The sequence below is a fragment of the Arvicola amphibius genome, chromosome 11, assembly GCF_903992535.2.
Source record: "Arvicola amphibius chromosome 11, mArvAmp1.2, whole genome shotgun sequence".
Classification (NCBI taxonomy): domain Eukaryota; kingdom Metazoa; phylum Chordata; class Mammalia; order Rodentia; family Cricetidae; genus Arvicola; species Arvicola amphibius.
Genome location: NC_052057.2, coordinates 109,577,713 through 109,601,010, shown reverse-complemented (window position 1 = coordinate 109,601,010; position 23,298 = coordinate 109,577,713). Strand labels below are relative to the sequence as shown.

Genomic DNA, 23,298 nt, shown 5'->3' with positions numbered 1-23,298 from the left:
GACTGCAATGGTGGCTAATGAGCTTAGTCAGGTTAAGAGCGCCCTCTTCAGTCCTGGGGAGAAGTGCGGTTGCTGTAAAGGTTTCTTTTGTGCTTTGGTTGCGCTTTGGTCTAGTTTAGAGTTCTTCTGCTACGTGAGATCTTGCACTAATGCTCCCGTTTCTTCCTTTCAACGCTGAAACTCGGAGGCCACATGCACGGGCATCTTCCTTCTCCACCCTTTCTTCCCACGAGCAGTGACTTTCCCAGCTGCTTCCCCGCACCTTCCCGCGCCATGTTCTTTCTCTGTAGCCCCGGTGACACGCTGGTCTCTCTTCTCATGTTTTCCCACTGCCAGTGGCGTTTCTCCTTCTGTGAAGGACTCTAGCTCCTTGCCTCCCGACACGTTCACACGGCGCTTTGCACAAACCACCCACAGGAAGTTGAGAGAACCCGGCTGGAAGGCGATGCTTGTTGTTCCTGTTAAGTTTGTTGTGTCCTCCCTGCTTTCCAGTTAGAATGACGGCTGTGTGTGTGTGTGTGTGTGTGTGTGTGTGTGCTGCACGCATCTGTGTGTGCAGGGGAGTATGTTCACTCATGTACGTGTGTGCACGGACCCGAGGTTGGTGCGAATGTCTTTGGTTGTCACTCTCGACCTTGTTTTTTGAGACAGGGGCTCTCACTGGAACTGGAACTCACTGCTTCAGCCAGAATCCACCCACTCCTCCCGTGCCCCTCCAGTCCCCTCTTCCCCTACCCCCAGTCCTCGGAGTTACAGACACAAGCTCTTATTCCTGGCTTTTACATGAGTCCTGGGGATGTGAACTCAGGTCCTCATGCTTGCTCAGTACACACCTTATCCACCGAGCCGTGTTCCCAGCCCCAACATATTGCCTTTTATGTTGTTTTCTCTGTTCCTCCTTTTGACCTGAAGAGCTTTGGTCTATAATGCATTTTTAAGCACTGACTTTCCATATCAGTTCAATTTTTTTGTTTACTATCTTGAACCCCTCCTTCTTTTCTGTATGTAGTTCACATATTGCCTCATGACCTAAGTTTTTTCTTTCTGAATTCTCATGATTAATTTCAGGTGGTTTGACAACTTTCCCCTGGAACCAGACTATCTAAATTCAAATCTCAGATCTGCCAAATGCTATTAGGTATTTGGCTAAGTTAACCTGAGTGTGTCTTAGTTACCTCAGCTGGAACTACGGGAGTGATGTCCTTACATTGTGGGTTTATGACGAGCACTTGCATGGGTTAAATCGTGTGGAAAATCAGCCTCTATGTGACAAACCGCGTCTGTAAAACGCTAAGCACTACTTAATTTTTCCTAATGGCATCTGTTATATGCCCCTTGGTGGTTTTGTTACACTTATGTAACGAGTGACCCCTCTCCTAAGTAAACTTAAGAATGTGTTTTAATTTCTGTTGCTGTTGCCACGAGAAAAAACTCAGACAAAAGCGGTTTTAGGAAGGAAGGGTTCATTCGGGCTCCAGTCGAAAGGTATAGTCCATCATGGTGGGGAAACTGAGGCAGCAGAAGCTTGGAGCAGCTGGTCACACGACACCGCAGTCTGGCAGTCGAGCGTGGCAAAGCACGGCACTGCCACTCGGTCCACATTCCCCATTTTACACAGCTCAGGGGCCCCACCCATCGAGCGGTCCTGCCCGTAGTTGAGATGGATCGTCACCTACCAGCTAACCTAATTAACAGTCTCTCACAGGCATACCCAGTAGCTAGGTCAGTCCCTCAGGCCCGTCCGCTAAGCTAGTTCCTGTCAGGCTGACAATGATCACTAGCCATCACCAGGCAGAAACCAAGTCTTCCAGCACTTCTGTTCCACTGGGCTAATGCCAGCTGCTTGGTGGTCCCCTTAGTGTTGATGGCTTCATTTAAATGTCCAGGATAATTGTGCCTGCCAATCTTCTCCTCACTGCCAGTGCAGAGATGACAAAGAGCCCCGCCCCGCCCCAACCCCAGAGCTCCCGGTTTAATGAGGACCATTGACAGGGCTCGACAATCCAGTGTATAGAGGGCTGTTTCTAGGTTTGTGGGTGCTGCTGAGCAGAGGAAGGGATGCCCGAGTTCCCCAGACTCGCTCTTCCACAGCGGGAAAGAAAGAAGGCAGAGGTCCAAAGTCTGTTGGACTGAGAGCCGGTTCTTCGTTTCTGAGACAGTCTTGCAGGTCTGGTTTTTCAGCCCCATTATTCTAGGTTAGATGACCCAGTGGGTGGAGAAAGGGAGAATGAAGGGGTGGCCAGGGACTGGAGGTTTGTAGGAGTGAGAGGCATGTACACAGCCTTTCTAGTAGCAGACGGTGAAGGGGCATCTTTTTACGTTGTTTCTTAATGTTTTTGTGCTTGCACTATTCTTAGAGGCATACTTTCTCACCAGCTCAGCTATTTTCAGCTCATTCTTTTCGAGAGGATAAAATCCCACGGTAGAAAGGCGTGCTCGTTTATGAACGTGCGTATTATTGAAGGATATTGCATTTCCCCCTTCAGAAAACACTTCTATTAATATGCACATGTGTAGTATTGCCTTACTGATTTTAAGAACCTCATTTTCACATTTTGACATCTACGAACTCTTAGAGCTGCCTTACAGCCAGCAGTCTGTCTGCTGGGGACTTGTCTTTGCCCATGTGTCCCTAAGATTGGCCCTAACTCAGTGTCATCAGCTGTTTACAGTGTCATTTGCTGTATTGAGTTCCAGACATTAGTGATGTTTGTGCCTTGCGTTTCGTTGCTATTTTAGAAAATTTTCACAGTGGTTTAACCCAGAGACAAAGCATGCCGCATGTAGAAAACCGCAGAAACAAAACATGCTACATACAGAGAACCATAGGAACAACAGCAAGGTGTGTGACATCAGGTGCCAGCATCAGAATGACTGTCAGCGGCCCACAAGAGAAGTTGGGAGCGCACTAAAGAAAGACTGGACTAGGGATGCAACTCCGTCATAGAGTGATTGCATGCGTCACAGAAGACCCCCTGGGTCCCATCCTCAGGTGCACGGGTGTGCATGCACATACATACACACACACACTTGCGCATGCATGCATGCACATACACACAGAAAAAAGGAAGGAAGGAGGAAGAAAGGGCCCCTCACTAAAACTCTTAGGTAGCAGATATAATGACATCACATGAGCCGGGGAGATGGCGATGGCTCAGGGGGTGAGAGAGCTTGCTGTGTGCTGGCTGGCTTTATGTCAACTCGACACAAACTAGAGTCATCAGAGAAGAGGGAGCCTCAATAAGATGAGGCTATAGGTGGGCCTGTTCTATAAGAAGGCAGGCCAAAGAAGCCATGGGGACCAAGCCGGTAAGCGGCACCCTCCATGGCTTCTTCATCAGCTTTGGCTCCAGATTGCTGCCGCATTTTGAGTTCCTGTCCTGACTTCCTCTGATGATCTGGAAGTGTAGGACAAATAAACCCTTTCTCTCCTATATTAATCAGAGTTCTCTAGAGTAGCAAAACTTATAGGATAAATATATATGTGTGTGTATGTGTGTGTATTTACATGTGTGTGTGATTTATTAGAATCACTTAAAGTCTATGGTTCCACAAATCCAACAATGGCAGGCCACGAATTCCCAAGAAGTAGGCCCTAATGCCAGTGAAGGAACAGACTTGCCAGCAAGGCAAGAGCAAGCAGGCAAAGAGCAAAAGCCTCCTTCTTCCATCTCCTTACATAGGCTTCCTGCAGAAGGTGTGGCCCAGATTAAAGCCATGTTTTCCTGCCTCAAGATCCTAATTAAAGACTTGTGTCTTCCTGCCTTAAGATCCAGATCAAAGATGTGAGTCTTCCTGCCTCAAAGGTTCGGACTAGAAGTGGATTCACCCACTTCAAACCAAGCAAAATGTCTCTCATGGGTGTGCCCTCCATTTCTTGATTGTCGTTCATTCCAGGTGCAGTCCAGTTGACAACCACAGACCCCAGCTTGCTTTTTCGTTATGGTGTTTCACTGCAGCCATAGAAGCCCTAATTAGGACGCTGTGTGTGCAAAGCTGCTTTTATGTTCTTGTTATAAGACACCAAGGCAGCTTATGGAAGGAAGGATTGACTTGGGCTTATAGATCCAGAGGGATAAGAGCCTGTCACGGTGGGGAGACAGGGCAGTAAGCCCCAGGTGTGGTGGCTGGAGCAAGAAACTAAGAGCTCGTGTCTTCAAAAGCAAGCTGGAAACAGAGAGAGCAAACTCGAATTGACATGAACCTGCTGTACCACCTAAACCTTTCTGAATAGCATCACCGACAGGGAACCGAATGGGAGATAGTCTCATTCTAACGGCCACACGGTGCAAGCACGAGGACCAGCGTTCAAGTCTGCAGAACCTGAGTGATCAGCCAGCATACTCATGTGTATGTCCATAATCGTAGCACTGTGGGGCGGGGGCCAGGACAGGGGGATCTCTGGGGCTTGTTGACTGCCGGCATAGGTACGGGTTCAGCAAGAGACGCTTTGTCAGGGCAATGTGGAGGGCACTGATAAGGGCAAGATCCCTGAAGTCCTCCTCTGGTCTCCGCACACGTGGGGACCCCTTATCCCCACCCACTGCAGACACTGGTGCTGCAATTAAAAAGCGAGATGTCCTAGAGAGAAAACATGAATATATTTTAAGAATATTTCATCAACTTCTGTTACATTTTTGTTTATAACATGATAAAAAAAATTAGTGGTTACTTGGATCCGAAAAACTCTTTCAAAAGCATAATTTGATAAGATGAAAACACTAATGATTGTTCATCGGGTAGAAGTTTTTCTTTTTTAATAATATACAAGATCCTGGTGTCTCATAAAAGAATGTTATCTTATATTTGATGAGTTATGGCTGATCTTTGCATACATAGGCAGGCCCCACATCTCTGTAAAGCTGAGCTGAGTTTCAGGAGTGGGGCTTCCACGTTACGATTCTCATAAATCCCAAAAATCCCAGAGATTGTGTCTGTTCCACGCAGACTAATAGTAAATGAAATCTTGCTAGGAAACCATTTTCACTAGCATCTACATGACCACTCTTAGTGTTTGAGAGCCCGAGAAATAACAACTGCTTTCCTCTGGAGCTAGGGACGGAACCCAGCCCCCTGCAGACGGCCAGGCAGCTGCTCTCTGGTGCTGAGCTACACTCCAACCCCTTACTTTATCTTAATTTGGAACTCTGCTGTTGTTTAAAGGCCTGTTAGACTTCCCCTGGGAGTCGCTTGTTCTGTTTTCTCCTATCTGGGCGCCATTACTGGTTTTTAGTACTGTAGCGATCAGGCCATATTACTTACTTTTATGTGCCCGTCATCAAACACCTGCACTGAACGGCTTATGGGAGGAAGGGGTTTCGAAGTTTCTGTTCCGCCTGGCGGAGAGGGCATTGCAGAGCAGCGTCCACTGTGGTGGGCGTTGTGGCGGCAGCTGTTCCCATGGATGCGGCTGGAGCCGAGCAGAGAGCAGGGGAAGGTAGGGCCAGGCTACAGTTTGCACAGATTGTGGCTACTTCAGCCAGCCGGTTTCTGTTTGGTTGGTTGGTTGGTTGGGTTTTTTTTTCAAGACAGGGTCTCTCTGTGTAATAGCTCGGCTCTCCTGGAACTCACTCTGTAGCCCAGGCTGGCCTCAAACTCACAGAGATCCTCCTGCCTCTGACTCCTGAGTGCTGGGATTTAAGGACTGGACCTCCATGCCCAGCCAACCAGTTTTTAAGAGCTTGGTGGCGCCCAATATCACCAGCAGTTGGGGAGTTACTGTTCAGAGCGGGAAACTGTGGCAGTCATTTCAGATTCAAACTTTTGGACCGCTATTTATTTTTTCACTCCCCACCATTGTTTGATCTTTCAAACTTGGGTATTATATCTTTTGCCACACAAAAAATTTAACTTTCTTTAGTCATTTTTTTTTCCAAAAAATTAGTGTTTAGGTGCTGGAGAGATAGCTCAGTGCTTAAGAACACTTGACTAGTGTTTCAGAAGACCCAGGTTTGGTGCTAGTGTTTCAGAAGACCCATACGGCAGCTCACAGCCATCTGTAACTCCAGTCCTAGAGGATCCAACACTCTCTTCTGGTCCACCACAGACACCAGGCACTTACGTGGTCACAAACCTACTTGCAGACGGCAATACACATACAATAAAAAGAATTTTAAAATTAGTTTTTTTATTTTCTTAGTATGTCTTTCCTACCAAGGGTTATAGAACTATTCTTTCTGTATTTTATGTATATTTTAAATTTTTGCTCCAGTAGAGAATATTTTTTTTCTAATTATATCGAGGCAGAAAACGAATATTGTTTATCCACTGATTTGATGTACTGTTTTCTTGTCTGTAAAGTCCCGAGTAGATAGGCCTATTTATTGATTCTGCTTTTCCCATTGATCAGTTTGTTTGTTCCTTTACTAACAATAAAATATTTAATTACTCCAACATTCTGATTATGGCTGATATCACTCCCAGAGGGGCAAAACCTCTCACAAAACTGCAAAGATTGCTTTTGAAAGTATGAAGCATAGAAAAAACAGTATATAGAACATATCTATGGTTTGAGATTTTTATAGGGGATGAGGTAAGTGAACCAGGGAAAAGATCAAGATCTCTAAAACCCTGTGGCTTAAAATGGCACAGGATGACCGTCACGTAGTCATGGAGGTCAGATACCTGAAACCCCATTGGACTCCAGTCTGCTGGACTGCAGCCAATATGTAGGCAGGCCGTGTGCCTTTAAGGGTCCAAGAGGAGGCCCCATCTCCTTGTTCTCAGCTTCCCAGTTTGCTTACCTGCCTCAGCTGTGGTCCCACCTCCCATCAGTTTGCTCCCTTCTTGCAGCATTTTGTCACCCACAGGGTCTCCCTGTGTAATCTGTGCTGCTCTGCCCCAACCGTCAAGTGCCAGGATGCGGAGCGTGTGCCACCATCCCCCTCCTCCTCTCGGCCCTCCTCTTCCTCCTCCTTTTCATCTTCCCTCTTTGCCCCTTTTCCTTCCTTCCCTCTTGTGTGGCATATGGTTGTACGTGTGTGTGCACATGCATGTGTGTACGTGTGTGTGTGCACGTGTGTGTGTGTGTGTGTGTGTGTGTGTGTGTATACCTGTGCATGCCATGCATGTGGAGGTCAGAAGTCAACATCAAGTGTCTTCCTCAGCCACTCGCCACCTTAGATTTTGACATGGAGGCTCTCACTGAACCCGGAGCTCACTAAATCAGCTGGCCTGGCTGAATGAGCCACAGGGATCCGCCCATCTCCTCCCCAGCCTACGCAGTGATGCACTTACCTGGCTTTTTCTGTGGGTGCCAACACTTCATTGACTGAGCCACTTTCCACCCCTTCTCCCGCCCCCAGCTTCACATGGCCTTTCCTTAAACTAACCCTGTTTTATAAGATCCTTGTTATTCCTCCGGCCTGTCCGGATAATCCAGGCCGGTCTCCCTGTCCACCCCGCCAGGCTTTGCTGCCTTGTAGGTCACAGGGCCGGGATCTCACATCTGAGGGCCTCACCCAGACGATCTTCCTCGTGCACAGAAAGGTGTTTCACCTATCTGGATGTGTTTTTGCCAGGATCCGGCGACGTTTGTCCGGCTTTCCTGTTATCCTCGGGCAGTTTGCTGTGCCCTTCCTTCTCTGAGGCTTTACTGGCTCTCGAGCCCCTTTCCTGCTTTCATTTTGGCTTTTGCCCCTCATTGTCTTCTTGCTTCTCGTCTAGAACGTCCTGACTAATACCAAATAATAGCCCCGAGACCAGACATCCTTGTATTGTTGGTAATTTCACAAGAAATTGCCTAATTATTTTGCTGCCGAGTATGGTAAATTCTAATAAACATGATTAAGCTAAAGGGCTTCTGAGAAGTTGAGTCCTTGTAAACGAGGATTTTAAGTCAGGAATATATTTCAGTGTAGTTGCCATTATGAATATAAAAGTAACCGCGTAGTCTCTTTTATCCTACTAATGGCTTTTCCAGTAATGAGTGTGGATTCTGGGAATCCATTTTTCTTGGGCATGCTGTTTTGTTTTGTGAACTGCGTGTGTTGGACCCTTAAAGGCACATGGGCCTGCCTACATATTGGCTGCAGTTCAACAGACTGGAGTCCAGTGGAGTTTCGGGTGTCTGACCTCCAGGACTACGTGACTGTCAACCTGTGAGCTGATATGTTTATACAGTTTTACTCAGAAATAAAAAAACAACTGGGTATGCTGATATGCACCTTTAATCTCGGCACTTAGAAGGCAGAGGCAAGTGGATCTCTTTGAGTTCCAGCCTAGCCTGGTCTACATAGTGAGACCCTAGCTAAAAAATTTAAATTAAAATTTTGTATGTGTGAGTGTTTTGCACCTGTGTGTATGTATGTATGTGTGCCATGTGTTCCTGGTGTGCATGGAGGTCAGAGGAGGGTATTGGATTCCCTGGGACAGGAATTACAGATGTGTGGGAGCCACCTGTGGAGGCTGGGAACTGAACTCAGGTCCTCTGCAGGAGCAGCAAATGCTCTTTAACTGCTGAGCCATCTCTCCAGCCCCTATTGGCTGCTTTGTACTTCTGTGTGTGTATTAGGAAGGGAGTTTGGCATAGACTGTTGAGTGTTTGCTTTGCCATCCCCTGGACAGCTTAGACATGGTGAATCATCTGGTTACACTGAGTGAACTGGAAAACATTCTACTTTGTGTGTGATCTCGAACTGGTGGGATAGTATTGTTCATGCTGGCGCCTTTGACTGGGCCTGTAGCTCAGTAGCAGGATGCTTGCTAGCGTACGTGAGGTCCTGGGATGAACCCTAGTACCACAAAAACAAAGTGAAACAAGCACTAGCATTAGTGATAGCACTAAGTATTATTTGCAGTTTGAAGTGTCCAGAGACCTAGGCCTATCTCCTGGGTCACTACTCCTACTCGCTACCACCATCTTTCCCTTACCCGGCAGTGGGGCTCTGTCCCTCAGACCCGAGGGACTTCCTTCCCTGCTGTCTCGGTAGCAGCGTCTGATGTGAGGCTGTGACTTGTGGAGCATGTTTTCTCTTTGTAAACATGCTCCGCCCACCCAGGAGGGTCAGTCACATTTACCAACTCAGCTTCAGTCATAGGAACCTGCCACGTTGGAGGTTTGCCCAGGATAGCCCTGCTTCCCATGGGACTTCCCTTCCAGGTGTCTTGGGAGTTGTCTTTCAACCTTAGTCGCTACAGTGTTCCTATGAATCTGCCTAACATTTCAGCTGCGTTCTGTCCAGTCTTGGGGGGGCATCGTGGCAGTTGTCTCTGATACCAGGGTTTGCGGTAAGGAAGGCGGTCTGGTAGCTGTGCGTCTAGACCAAATCTTACGAGGTCATGCGTTAGAATTTAGATGGATGAGCATGAAAATCAGCAGATTTTGAGAACCTGATGTGGACATGCAAGTCAGGGGAAACCCACTTTATCACAAAGGCCGGCTGCTGGAGACAGCAGTTTCACTTCCTCAAGAGTGATTCTCTTACTGAGATGCCCCCTTTAGTTCAGAATTCAAACGGATGCCCCGTTTGTCCTAATGATTTCTAAAGCCCATGGCAACTAGTTCTAACTTAAATGTAGTAAACCAAGGTCGACAGTGACTAGCCTAAATATTTTAATATTTACAAAAATATCTTAATATTTATATAATACTCTGACTGGGTATCTTTAGTTCTTAGATCCTCCCCAGGACCCCTTTACTTAAACATGGACACGGTGTTCCTTGAAAGCTGCTGCCCTGACTCCCGCATCCAAACCCTGCTGAATCCATCCTATGTAAATGCTTTTCCTCGGAAAATATTTCAAGGAAGAGTTAGTGGTTTTGTGTTGTTCTTCCATGCAGTGTAAATCCAGTTCTCTCTTTTCTCCGCAGCCAAACAAACCATCACTAATATTTCAGTATATAATGAAACCTGCCTGAGATGGAGAAGCCTGAAGACGGCCAATGTAGAAGAGCTGTATTTAGTAAGTTTCTAAAATTTGCCTTGCTTGCAAATGCACACTATGTGGAAGGTTTAAAACCTATCTAGGGGCTGGAGAGACAGCTCAGCTGCGCTTTCAGAGAACCCAAGCTCAATTCTCAGCTCCCTCATGGCAGCTCCTAATCATCTATAACTCCATTTCCAGAAAATTCACTACCCCTTTCTGACCTCTGTGGGCACCAGGCATGCAAACATACACATGCATGTATGCAGGTAACACACTCACACATATAAAATAAAATGAATAGATTAAGTTTTTTCTTTTAAATCTACAAGACTAAAAAAGGTGTTTGTATCTGCCGTTGGCAGAAGGTGTGTCAGGGTGACTGAATGAGAAACACTGAAGAACCACTCCCGCTGCTTGTCTGCAGAGGGATATGTCTTGAGTTGTGTGTCTTGGTGCAGAATTGATGCTCAGGCAGAGTGACTGGTAGGAGTCTGGTTATCTGTGGTCACACTGGTGTCTCCGCAGAGCCCAGGGTCTACGTGCATTGCTCAGACAGCCAAAGGGAACCTGGGAAGCTAGATGATTCCTGAATGAAAGGTGGTCATGGGAAGAAAAGCTCTCCAGTTTCAGCTACTGGATGCCACCAAAAGGAGTTCCCTAATCAGGTTGTGCCTGGTTAGCTTCCTGATTTTCTCTCTAGGGAAATGTTCTTTGGCCGTGCTTCTGTGGCCTTGCCAGCAGGCTTCCGTGCTGTGTACGCAAGGATAGAAATAGAAAGGAACAAGCTGCCTGTGGAGGGGCCCCTGAGCTTTGCCCATTTATTTTTGAGACAGTTTTACGATGTGTCCTAGGCTGGCCTTTCTAGACCAGCTTGGCGTAAGAGTGTTTGCTGCTCTTCAGAAGCCTGGAGTTTGGTTCCCAGTACCCACACCCAACAGCTCACAACTGCCTGTGATTCCCACCCCGGGAGGTTCAGTGCCCTCTTCTGGCCTCCGTGGATACCTGCAGAGAAGCACACCCCTCCACTCCCCACACACATAAATAAAATATAAATAAATCTAGCCTCTTGAGGACTGCGATTACAACTATCAACCAGAATGATCATTTGTGCATATTTTTACTATAAAATATATGTATTGTCCTCATGGTGTTATAATCACTATCTATACAAATATGTGTAGTGTTGAGAATTTACTCTTAGCTTATTGTTGTATTTACTTCTTGGAAAAGCTCTGGGGGGGGGGGGGAGAAGAGGGTGGGGAGAGAACTCCTGGAAAAAGCGTAGGTTTCAAGGCATTCGGAACCTTCAAACCAGTGTTCCACCCTGCGACGGTTTTATCTTTCAGTTCCACATTTGGGGCCAGAGATGGTATCAGAAGGCATTTGTTCTGGAAATAGTCTTTAATATCAGCAGTAGCAGCCAGGCCCCTGAGATCTGCCTGGACCTGCATCCGGGTACCAACTACAATGTCAGCCTTCAGGCATTGTCTTCAGCACTTCCTGTGGTCATCTACCTGACAACCCAGATAGCAGGTAACTCTTGAATAACAGCACTTGGATTAATGAAGTTACCACAGAACTGTCGGTAGCCCACATACTACTGTTGCTTTCTGTCATGATCAACGAAGCTTGAAGGAGAAGGGAGGAAAGATGTGGGGTTGGAGAGGGGTACGAAGAGGCAGACAGCTGTGCCTACAATCTTTCATTATCTGAAACAAAATGTCAATTAAATTTAGATAGTATAAACCTGTGAGTTAAGTCCTTTATGGGTGTTTGAAACAGTTAAAACATTTCAGCCAGGCATGGTGCTTCATATCTATGGTCATAGCATTTGGGAGGTGGAGACAAGAGGGTCAGGAGTTTACAGCAAGTTTGAGGTCAACCTGGGCCAAACCCCTAAATAAATCAAGCAGCAGCAGCAGCAACAATAACAACCAACAAGTTTAAAACATTTCATACCTAAAAAGATGTCTTGTTACTGTTCTCTAGTAACACGCTAATAGCCTTCCAGTGGTAGTGAAGTGGCCCGGCGCTCAAATCTCTCTCTGTATAAACACTGGGGGACCTGGCACTCACATAGAAAGTCAGGCATGTAACTCAGCCCTGGGGTCAGAGATACCGAGACTTACTGAATCAAGGAGCTCCAGGCTCAGTGCGAAACTGTGTCTCAAAAAATAAGGTGATGGTTCTGCTGTAACTGCCCCTAAGCCCGAGACTGGGATTTTTCTCTGGAGCCCACATGGTAGAAGGACAGAACCCATTCTTCTAGTTGTCTTTTGACTCACACACACGTGCGCACACACTCACACAGTGGACATATCAATAGACTTCTGGCACAACTGCCTTAGGGGTAGCTTAGGCCAGAAACATACCAGGCACTCTATGCCCCCAGTGAATTGCCTTCTGCTAACTTATCCCTGGTGTCTTCAAGTCTTTGAGCCCTGACCTCCAGTCCAAATGTAGCTTCTTGCTTTTTGTCTCAGTGAGGAATTAAAAATGCTGAGTGGAGAGGCATTTATCTACACCTCCCCCCATTCCTGCCTTGCTTCCTATATAGTGCCTTCCCTTGTGTTCCTGTTCCTATCTACAGCTGCTACCCCCTCAAGTGTGTGCTGGATCCCGTTCCTTCTTGCCAGCTTCCGTCCAATGCAGAATTATTGTTAATGCCACCAAGGCCATTGCAACAACTTGTTAAATGATGAGCCCATGCCCACGCCACCCCCAGCTACTTTGCCTTCTTTGGCCTTCCATCATACTTCCTGTATGGCCCAGGCTGGCTTCAACCACGTGATCCTCCTGCCTCAGCCTTCCAGGTGTTAGGGTTACAGGCATGTGCACCGCAGCTTGTGTGGCTGCTTCTTCCTGCTTTCACTCATGGCTGTCACTCTCCACCGCAAACTGTTACCTTAGCTTTCACCGTACTTTTAAAAGGATCACTCAGCAGCTACGGTGCCTTCTAGAGACTAAAAACGTGGCTGTGCCTGCTCACAGGTCTCCCGCGAGTTCTAAAGCTAGACTAGAATCTTTTTTTTTTTTTTTTTTTTTAAAGCATAGAGCTTGTACTCCAACCCTGGACCACCTCCTTTAACCCAACTCATCTCCTTCCTCACCAGGCACTAAACTCACCTTCTTGCTTTTTCTTAAATGGGTTAGAATTGTCCCTGCTCCAGGCTTTTCCTTCTGCTGTTAACTCTTTCCTGCATGGTCTCTCTGAGATTTCCCTTGAGCACTCCGGTGTGATTGGCACCACCCTGGCTCACTCTGCTCTCTGTTGCTACAGCTGACCACGGATTGAGTGGTTTACAAAGACTAGTTTCCTTCAGCCCATTGTTTGGATGTTGGAAAGTGTGGACTGGTCAGCATCTGGTCAGAGGTAGTGGGGACCCTCGTGCTGGGCCATGACCTGGCAGAGGTATTACATGGTGAGGTGGAGAAAGTATAACCAGACTACTGGGTTTTCTTCAGACCAGCTCTCCAGATAACCCATGAATCTATGAATGGATGAGCCCACCACAAGGACAAGACCCTCAAGACTCCATCACCTCCCCAAAGTCCCACTTCTCAAATACTGCTAATGTATGGTGTTGACTTCAGGCGTATATCTGGGGATCATATTTAAACCATAGCACCCTTGGAGAGGCTTCACCTGACCATCTTTTCAAAACCCCCCTCCTCACTCTCTACCCTATTACTTTCCTTTAAAGACTTTTTAACATGTTTATGGGTGTTTTGTTTGCATGTATATCTGCACCCCAGAAGAGACCATCAGATCCCATGGAACTACAGTTATAGATGATTGTGAACTGCCATGTGGGTGCGGGGAATTGAACTCAGGACCTCTGGAAGAGCAGCCAGTGCTCCTAACCCTTGAGCCATCTCTCCAGTCCTTACCCTATTGCTTTCTCTCACTCACCCTCCTTGTTTTTTCGGATCTTAAAAATTGTTTTGTTTTGTTTTTTTTTTTTTTTTTGGTTTTTCGAGACAGGGTTTCTCTGCAGCTTTAGAGCCTGTCCTGGAGCTAGCTCTTGTAGACCAGGCTGGCCTCGAACTCACAGAGATCCGCCTGCCTCTGCCTCCCGAGTGCTGGGATTAAAGGTGTGCGCCACCACCGCCCGGCTAAAAATTGTTTTTTTTTTTTTTTGATCTTTCTCTCCCTCTAAAAAGGGAGGTTTTGAAAACAAAGCTTTGTTTCCCTCTTTGTTCGTTTCTATCTTGACAAGTAGCACAATAAATCCATATTTGTCAAATAATGGCCGGGGGTAATTGATGCTGAGGAGTCAGATCTTATATCAAGAGAAATTCGGAGGATCTTGAGCCAGAGACAAGTGATGCTCAATTGAGAGTTTACAGAGCAGAGTAACTCCCATCTCCTAGTCTCTGGTCCTTGTCAGACTTGCGTGGGTTTTACCGCTTTAAGAATATTTCAGTTAGCCGGGCGGTGGTGGCGCACACCTTTAATCCCAGCACTCGGGAGGCAGAGGCAGGCGGATCTCTGTGTTCGAGGCCAGCCTGGTCTACAAGAGCTAGCTCCAGGACAGGCTCTAGAAACTACAGGGAAACCCTGTCTCGAAAAACCAAAAAAAAAAAAAAAAAAAAAAAAAAAAAGAATATTTCAGTTATACCTTGTGATTTTTTGTTCTCTGTGTGTGCAGCAGGAGGGGGCTGGCCATGGATTATATGTACGTCAGAGGACAACTTGCAATAGGTATTTTGTCTTTGTTTATGCCTTTTTACCTTGTTTTGAGACTATGTGTCACACAAGTGTCCTGTGTTCTGTGCTCATGGCCACCAGGGGACACTGTTGAGCTGTTCAAGTTTACTCGGGCAGTAGCCAGTTGAAGTGTGCTGAGATCACCGCTATTATATGAACTTGCTTTAGAATTGGCAGGGTTTTTTGTTTTTTTTTTTTTTTCTTTAGTTTTTATTTTTTTTTCTTAGCACGAAAATTCAAACTGGTGTTTATTAAAGAGTTGAGAGCAGGAAAAAAAAACCCTTTCATCCCATAAGATTGAGAGAAAAAGAGACTCCGATAATGCTGATATGAAAAGACACTCCAGATGTGTGTGGCACTGTTTCAGCAAAGCCAGGAACTTTCACATGTTACCAGAAATGCTAGGTTAAGGATCTGAGTCTGGAAAACAGAGCGGATGCTTTCCCAGAAGAAAAGCGGATGGAATTTCTCCTCGGTGAGCCTCCCATCAAAAACTAAATCTTGCTGATGGGAACGGGATGAACACAAGAGCTTTAAATACAGTGTTGACCTCAGAGGAGATGACGAGGAATGTAGAGGGGGCAGAGAACGAGAGGCAGAGAGAGGGTGCTGGCTGGGGGTGAAGAGGAGATAAGGGAAGTTTCTGGCTTCTGGTGTGTGAACAAAGGCAGCCCACTGAACAGAGTTCTTCAGAACAGGCTGGTTCATGCCCGTCTTTAGGGCCGGGAAGAGAACAAACAAGCTTCCGTCTTTGATGTAGACCCCAGAGAGGCAGAAGGAAGCGCCCTCGCATGTCGTTTGGACTGTTTTCTTGTTGAGTCTAAAAGCTTATAAGCAGAATTTTCTTTTCATAGACACAAGAAAGGAAACCAGAGAAGGCTTAAAGTGGTGGTGGGGGTGGATACTTCGGAGGGGGTGGGGAAGGGAGAGAGCAAAAGCAAGTGTCTTTGTGAATGGGATGTTTGACTATAGTTGCTCCCTGTGACTTGTTGGAAGTCAGTCATTTCTTGTTTCTCGTGGAACCAAGGAAGCTGGGGGAGAAAAGGGAAAAGGGATGGAAGTTAGTTTCTATGTTTGACTTCAGTGCCAACGCTGGCAACTTGCGTGGGAAGTTTCCTGTCTCTGCTTGCCTTTGTCATAAGAAAGAGAAGGCACTTGTGCAGATGTGCAGGAAGGTAGCCAGGACTTCCCTCTTTCTCTGCCCTGCCTCTGGCACCCCTTTTCCACCACCAAGCGATACTGGGGGACATCACGCAGGACTCATTCTCCTGAGTTATTCTTCCACAGACTTCTGTTCCATTTGGGGTGACCACCAGCTATTGAAGGGTTCTGTACCTGGTGTCTCCATTGTCCCTAACTGGTTCCAGAGTAAATCAGTGATCTTGGAAAGTCCCCCTGGTGTCAGCGGGATTAAAGTTACATTAGAGGTCTGGGTAAGGATTGGCTTTCATTAGTCTCTTTTCCTTTCAAAGCCCTTGGTAAATCAAAGCTCTTTGATTCCTGGAGACATAGTCTGGGGTCAGGCCAGAAGCTCCCATGCTTCTGTAGCCCACACACTTCTCCCAATTTCCTGAAATATCCCAGTTCCTTTCTGTTCCCAGATCTCCAAAGTAAATGGCTCAGTAGACATGAACATCTCTCCTCTCCACTCACTCGGTTCCCATTAGTCTTCACCGAGACCAGATGACCCATTGTGGAAGGAAATGGGCTATTTGGGTCACTTTCTTGCATAGACTTTATAAAATGTGTGCATGACCGGGTGTCCCAGCCTTTAGTCCCAGCATATCTGACTTCAAGGCCAGTCTGGTGTGTACAAAGCAAGTTCCAGGACAGCTAGGGCTTCACAGAGAAACCCTGACTCAGAAAAACAAAACAAAAACAAAACAGACAAAAAAGTGCACGTGAAGGCTTCCTTAGATCAGAATCCTAAACACCAGAGTTGCTGTAGGTGTGATGGGTGTGGCAGAAGGACCATGCTGACACCCAGCTCTTGAATGTGTGATGGGTATGGCAGGACCATGCTGACATCCAGCACTTGAATGTGTGTGATGGGTGTGGCAGGACCATGCTGACGCCCAGCTCTTGAATGTGTGATGGGTGTGGCAGGACCATGCTGACACCCAGCTCTTGAGTGCAGGCAATATTTATGAACTGGTTACGCACAAATACCTATGCAAATGCTGAGGGGGAGGGCTGAATCTCACAGCTGTGCAGGTGGGGAAGGCTTGTCTGACTTGTGCTGGTGACTTCTGGTGGACAGTCCCATTCATGTTTTCGTGAGCTTCCATTGAGTGCATCGTGGTTGCAATGGAGCCAGCCTGAAGTTTAGCAAAGAGGTGTCTTCATTTTTCTTCCTACCCTTTTATTGTAGAAATCACGGAAAGGCCGCGTTATGCCAAGTTCTCAGGCAGTAGAATTATGTTTTAATTTAATCCTTTGTACTCACATCATAAAATTGGGGCCTTTGCTTAACTTTTAGTACAGGTAAAATTTCCTTTTAAAAAAAAATTGTCATAAGTTTTAGGTGAAAAAAATTAAAACATTTGCATTTATAGCATCTCCTTTTATTGATTTAGTGATTTGCTTATTTTAACAGTATTAATCTTTAGATATATATTATATACTTCCATACCAAGATAATTTATTTTTAATTTTCATTATTTTTGACATTTAGACATTTTAACGTATGTACGGTATATGTATGGGTGAGCATGCGTATATGTGTGTATGAGTGTGTGTATGTGTGTGTGTGTGTGTGTGCATGTGTGTACATGTCTGTGAGTATGGAGGCAAAAAGTTGGTGTATATCGTTCTCTATTGTATCCCACCTTATTTATTTATTTATTTATTTATCTTTAGGCAGAACTTTGAGCTCAGTAATTTGACAAGACTGGTTAGCCGGGGAGTTCCTTCCTCTTCTACCTTCCCTAACCCCTAGCTAGCACTGAGGTTATGGATACACTGTCACACCTGGATTACACATGGCTGTCAGAGACCCAAACTCAGACCCTTGAGCAATGGGGAAAGCATTATATCCATCATGAGTCTCTCTAGCCAAACAGAAACTTGAAAATTTCATGTAACAAATTCTACTGATGTCTTAGAGTTTTGTTGTCTGAAGATGGATGCCAAGAAAAGATGTCCCCCATCTCTGAAGTTTAGGGTAATTTTTGTTCTCTAGTATTTCCTTATCTTTGTAATAATCAAGGCTCATTTGGACCGTGTTCTGACTTAAGACGTGAAGCTGAATCTACATGGGGATTTTCTTCTCCTCGATACTTAAGCCACCTCCCACTCGCCTTTTGAAATAGTGTCTGTGTTACATTCTCAGCTTGTTGGGTTGTGGTTTCCCAGGTTGCATGCTCTTCCCTGTACTATTTCTGTTTGTAATTTTGTCGTTACTTTTCTCTGGTCTCTTCGAGGTTTTCTTACACTGTCACCCCTGATGTCCTTTAGTGGTTGGCTTCTAGCAGAGGATTGAAGTTATTGGAGCTTCTGAATAGTGTGGAAGCCTGCGTCTGGCCTTGCTTCCGCACCGCATGCTCGGGGCAAAGGGCTGCATTTCCTACCCCAGATAGGGCTGTTTTGTTTTGTTTTGCTTTGAGTTTGATGTAGTTTGGATCACTAAGAAGGACCATGGAAACGAGAGCAGATTTGCCCAGGACAGCAACTTGGGAGCTGAGGAACAACACTGGATAACAAAGCAGAAAGTCATTTCGAAGTGTGGTGAGAATGGCATGCTGAGGTTCAAGCCTCTGCATTTCATAGAAACCACGTGCTGATTGGCTGCCGGATGACAGTGGCATCTTCGAAACTGCAAGCCGCATTCCACACTGGGAGCCAAGAACACACAGCCTTCCTGCTGTTCCCCTAGACCTGCCTTCTCTAAGCCCAGTGAGCTTGCTTCTGTTCCTCTCGAGGGTGGACGGAAGCTGGACACGTTGAAAGGGTAGTTGGGAGACAGGCTGAACTAAGATTAGTTATCTTGGAGAACAGAGAAGCGGCAGAGAAGAGCGTGAGAAAGGTCAAGCAACACCCGTGATCAGTTTCTCTGGTTGGGCTGAATCACGGGGACTGTGAGATATGGGACTGTTGTTTTACTGTTCCTACTGACCACCACCAGCATGGTGATGGCTCTCAGGCCTGAGGCCGAGTCTCAGCTGAAGGGGCTTGTGGCCCTGGCCTGGCCCACTGCTTTTCCTTCATTGCTTCCGCAGCCATCTCTCATAAATGCATCTCGAAATCTCTCTCTGGAGTCCTCTTGTCAGGCCCTCAACAAAGGTGTTTTGTGAAGCTTGACCTGTAAGCAGGGCCTGTTCCCAGTGAGTCCCCTTCCTAGGGCTCTTGGCAGTGAGAGACCTGATCTGTGCCCCTGCATCTGGTGACTTCAGAAGCGCTTCTAGATTTAAGGTGGATTCCTAACCTCCTTCCTCACAGCTCCACACGTCCGTTGGTCTCAGCACTAGAGATTGCACATGAGCTACTTCCAAACTTTCTCCAAGCTCTGCTGAGGGACCTCAGAGTGACTCACAGGCTCCTCCATCCTCTGTCTTCCATGTTGTCCTACCTCTCTGGTGTCTCTTACACTGGCCGTCTTGAGACGGAAAGCGTTCCTGACCTACACGACTGCCTTCAGCGCTTTTCCAGTTCATCCCTCCCTTTGCTCCTCCGCTGTATTTCTAATTCAGATCTTCTTTATCTCTTTCCCGAACCCCGGATCTGACCTAGACTTCCCCGTTCCCCCTTGTTATCTGTCCCCCACTGCCAGAGCTCTGCTAGTGAGCCAAGGATTGGGGATGTGCCTAGATTCACAGCCCTTCTCCCACAAATGCGTGAGAGCTACATCTGGCCCGCCGCCAGGCTTCCCTCCAGTGCACACGCAGCTGTGTGTTCTGCCCTTCAGCAGAGTATGAGGGTGGCTGGAAGCATTCTAAAATTAGTCAAGGCTCTTTGGGTTGTAAATGACAGGAACCAACTCAAAACAGCTTAAGCCCATGGAACGTGTTGGATTGCGGATGGAAGGCCGGGAAGGGCTCTCACTCGGGGCACAGTAAGATCCATCACGAATGGGCTGTCAGTGCCCTGTTGCTCTCCACTGCTCTGCCTTCTTTTTGCCTGGGGCCTTTTGCACAGACCTGGAAAGATGGGCATTCCTGGCGTATGTGGTACTTAAGCTGTGGTCCGAGAGTAAGGAGAAGATGCTGTCTTCTCTCATCATTCTTCTCAATAGTCCTCAGTGTGGGGATCCATAACCCCCAAGCCAGATAGGGTTTGGAGAACCGTGAGTGACAGCCCCAGAGGAACTGTATGGGAGGGGGAGGAGCTGCTGCTAAGAAAATGGTTCCTTAAATTTATCTACTGTTTTTAAATATGACAGGAGGAAGGCATTCAGCACATTTAAACTGTTGTAATAGCGCAATAGAATTTGTGTTTCAGATTTTGGGAGGGAGGACTGTGGAGATGGCCAGCACCTTCCTCGAAGGTCTTCCTCCAAGACTTCCAACTTGACCACAGCGGATTAACGAAGCATCTTGTAGATGTCACTAGTCAATGACATCAGTGACACAGATCTTTCTTTCTGCACCAAAACCCATTGGTTGGCTGACAATCAATCATCTTTCAATGAGAAGTACCAGCATCATCCAGGGTGACATTCTTCAAGCCACTAACTGGTCAGGTCAGGGAGCCTAAGCAGCCTTGGCCCCTCGAAGGGACGCCAATCGTGACAGGCACTGCATCCTTCAGTGTGCTGATGAAGGATCAAAGTGGCCTTAGTTGTTCTTAGTCCCGCTATATAGAGGAGCATCTAGAGGCAAAAGTCACAGAAGCAAGAGCCTTTGATCTTATCCACTGTGTTGATATTATTTCTGTACCTTCACTTTGCTTCGTCTCTCCGAGGTGAGCCACACTGGGGAGACCTCTGGTACGAAAGAATAATTGTGAAGACAGAGCCTTTGCCTGGAGTCGGCATCTTGTAAAGTCTTTCTTCATTCAGTGTCTTAAAATGGATGTTATTAATTCACCGAGGGGAAGATTTGGTGGAGCCAGGCATTTAAGAGAGTTGTGAAGAGGGGTAATTGAGAAAGATGAACAGCAGAGACGGCATTCCCATTCTGCCTCTGCTAGAGGGTGTGTATTCATGGGCAGAGAACTCACACTCTCGGTTTTCCCATCTCTAGACTCTCAAAAGTGTAGATGTCAAGAGTATCAGTCACACTGGTCCCACCTCTGAGTTTAGGAAAACTTAAAATGCACGTGAGAGTGAGAAAGAGGCCGGGCAGTGGCGCACGCCTTTAATCCTAGCACTCAGGAAGCAGAGGCAGGCGAATCTCCAAGTTCAAGGCCAGCCTCGTCTACAGAATGAGTTTCAAGACAAATAAGGTCACACAGAGAACTCCTGTCTTAGGAAAAAAAAAAGTGAGATCGTGTCTGGTTATCGGGTTTTGTTGCTGGTGAAACCAACTTGAACTGAGACAAAAAGAAAGCTTCCAGAAACTCTGCCATCTTAAACTTGGCACTCCACTTGCAGAGAGGTTGAGGATGTGTGGTAGTTGTAGGCTTGGCTTTGTACCGTCCTGATTCGGTTTGTCTAGTGCGTGGAGGGAGGAAGTGGAGTGGGAACACCTGACTTGTGTCCCCGTGACTCCCTGAAAAGAAAAAGCAGAAGGGAAACACAAAATCAGGTGGGGTCAGAGGGGGACAACAGCCAAACATAGTTCGCCTCATGACTCACGTGGATAGAAAGGCAGGTGAGCCTTTCTCAGAATTCTTTGGAGAAGATAGACGTTCCCATTTCTCACGGTAGAAACAGCGAGAGAGGGAGAAAAAGTTGGTGTCCACACATGTTGCCATCTCGGTAGCTTTACTGGGAAGCCTCCATCAAAGTGAAGCAGAGACAGGACGCATCTAGTGTGCCATACCAGTGCCCAATTTGCTCGTCTTATGCTGCCCGCAGGCAGACTGGCAACGACTGCACTGACATCCTGGATGTAACTGCCAGCGATGTGTTAGAGCCCTGGGGTCAGCCAGTCAGTGAAACACCTCCAGGGAATCTGGTTGTCAAGAGCTGGGAAGCAGGGAGGGGTGGCACACTGAGCGCCATGATTATAAAGGACGTGGGAATCTGACCCTCTGGTCTTTCCTACCATGCCAGTCCTCTTTCTGTTGCTGTGAGAAAATGCACAGAGCTGAGAAAGGGACAGGTTTGTTAGCTCACACTTTAGGGTACCTCAGGTGAGGGCTCCACGCTCGATGGCTTCATAGTGGCTTACGTGGGGAAGTATCCTTGTGCCTTAGCGGTAAGCACGCGCGGAGTGGACCGTGTCTTGTACCTTTCAAGACAACCTACATTCTTGGAAACTAACTCACTCCTTGAAACCAGCACCAGTCACTCCCAGGCGCATCACCCTCAGGGATCAACTAGGCCTTCTACCAGCTCTGCATCTGAAAGGTTCCGTTTCTTCCATCATCGCTCTGGACACAAAGCTTCCAGTGTCTGAAGTTTGGGGAAACACCTTTAAACCATCTCTAAACCATAGCACATACTAACAAACATCAAAACCAGGACCCCACCCCCATCCCCTGTGAGTGTTGGACCATGTTCATCACTTCTATATATGTATATGTGTGTGTGTCTATATATAAATATATGTGTGTGTGTGATAATAATAATAATTAGTCGTTTTTTTAATATATGCTTTCTTAGCTTTAGGCTATTCACCATGTTGCACGACCTACCACTACCTGTTTCCAAACTTTTTATCACTCCACACAAAACCTCTGAGCATTATAGTGAGTTCAGCCCCTGGCCACAACCATCAGTTCTTGGCCACGATGAAGTTGACTAATCTAGATGTTTCCCGAAGGTGGACTCATACAAGAACTGTCCTTTTGGTGCGTGGATATTTCACTTTCTGGGTTAAAGCCTTTCACGGCATCCTGGAGGACCACTTTTGACTTGATCTGCCCTCCCATTTCCCCGTCTTTTCTCCTTCTTAATGTTTTCAGAGCCCCCACTTCCGGAAGTAGAATTTTTCACTGTCCAAGGAGGGCCTCTACCACACTTCCGGCTGAGGAAAGCCAAGGATGTAAATGGACCTATCAGGTGAGGACCTATGTTTTCTCCGCCGTTGCCTAGTGGTCCCACTGTGTGTGTGAGACCACTTCCCTGTGGGTGGCTGAACTTGGGTTGTTGCATTGCCCGATACAGCAGGGCCTCTTGCTTTGTTTCCTGGAGCACACACTGGGCTTTTCAGCCCGGTCCCATCCGTCAAGACTGAGACTTGTAAGGGACCAGAGACCAGCATCTGGGCGGCACAGCTCCCGAAATGAAGTGTTCCTGCGGCCACAGACCTCAACTGACAGCATCAGAAAGTGCCCCTTGCATTCACGTCTCGCTTTCCCAATGGTGGGGACACAAGGATTGTCTCGCTTCCCAGAGACAGGATGTCCTCCTTCCATGTTGGGCTGATCTGGGGCGGCAGGGGCGGGGGGTGTAGTAGTTTATGAAAAGGTCACTTAGAGAATTCTTTTTAGCTGTTCACATATTGAGTTACAGGCAAGACACTGTGTAGTTGGTGCCCCGCTGGGATTCCAGATGGCGTTAGGATGGAATTAATTCACCTCTGTTGGAGGACCACAGTTTGCTCAGGTTTGCATGTTATTTACAGAGGTCATAGACAGATTAGGGAAGTTGAATTCATCCCTTTTCTCAGAGAGGA

General features: G+C 46.9%; 1 protein-coding gene across 1 annotated transcript in view; it reads left to right on the top strand.

The window, feature by feature from the left end:
• Nucleotides 1-23,298, top strand: part of Susd1 (sushi domain containing 1) — a 119,621-nt gene that overhangs the window by 78,810 nt on the left and 17,513 nt on the right. Inside the window, 3 exon segments of the mRNA XM_038348122.2 lie at nucleotides 9,812-9,903; nucleotides 11,214-11,400; nucleotides 22,586-22,682. Coding sequence (XP_038204050.1) covers nucleotides 9,812-9,903; nucleotides 11,214-11,400; nucleotides 22,586-22,682 — 376 coding nt within the window.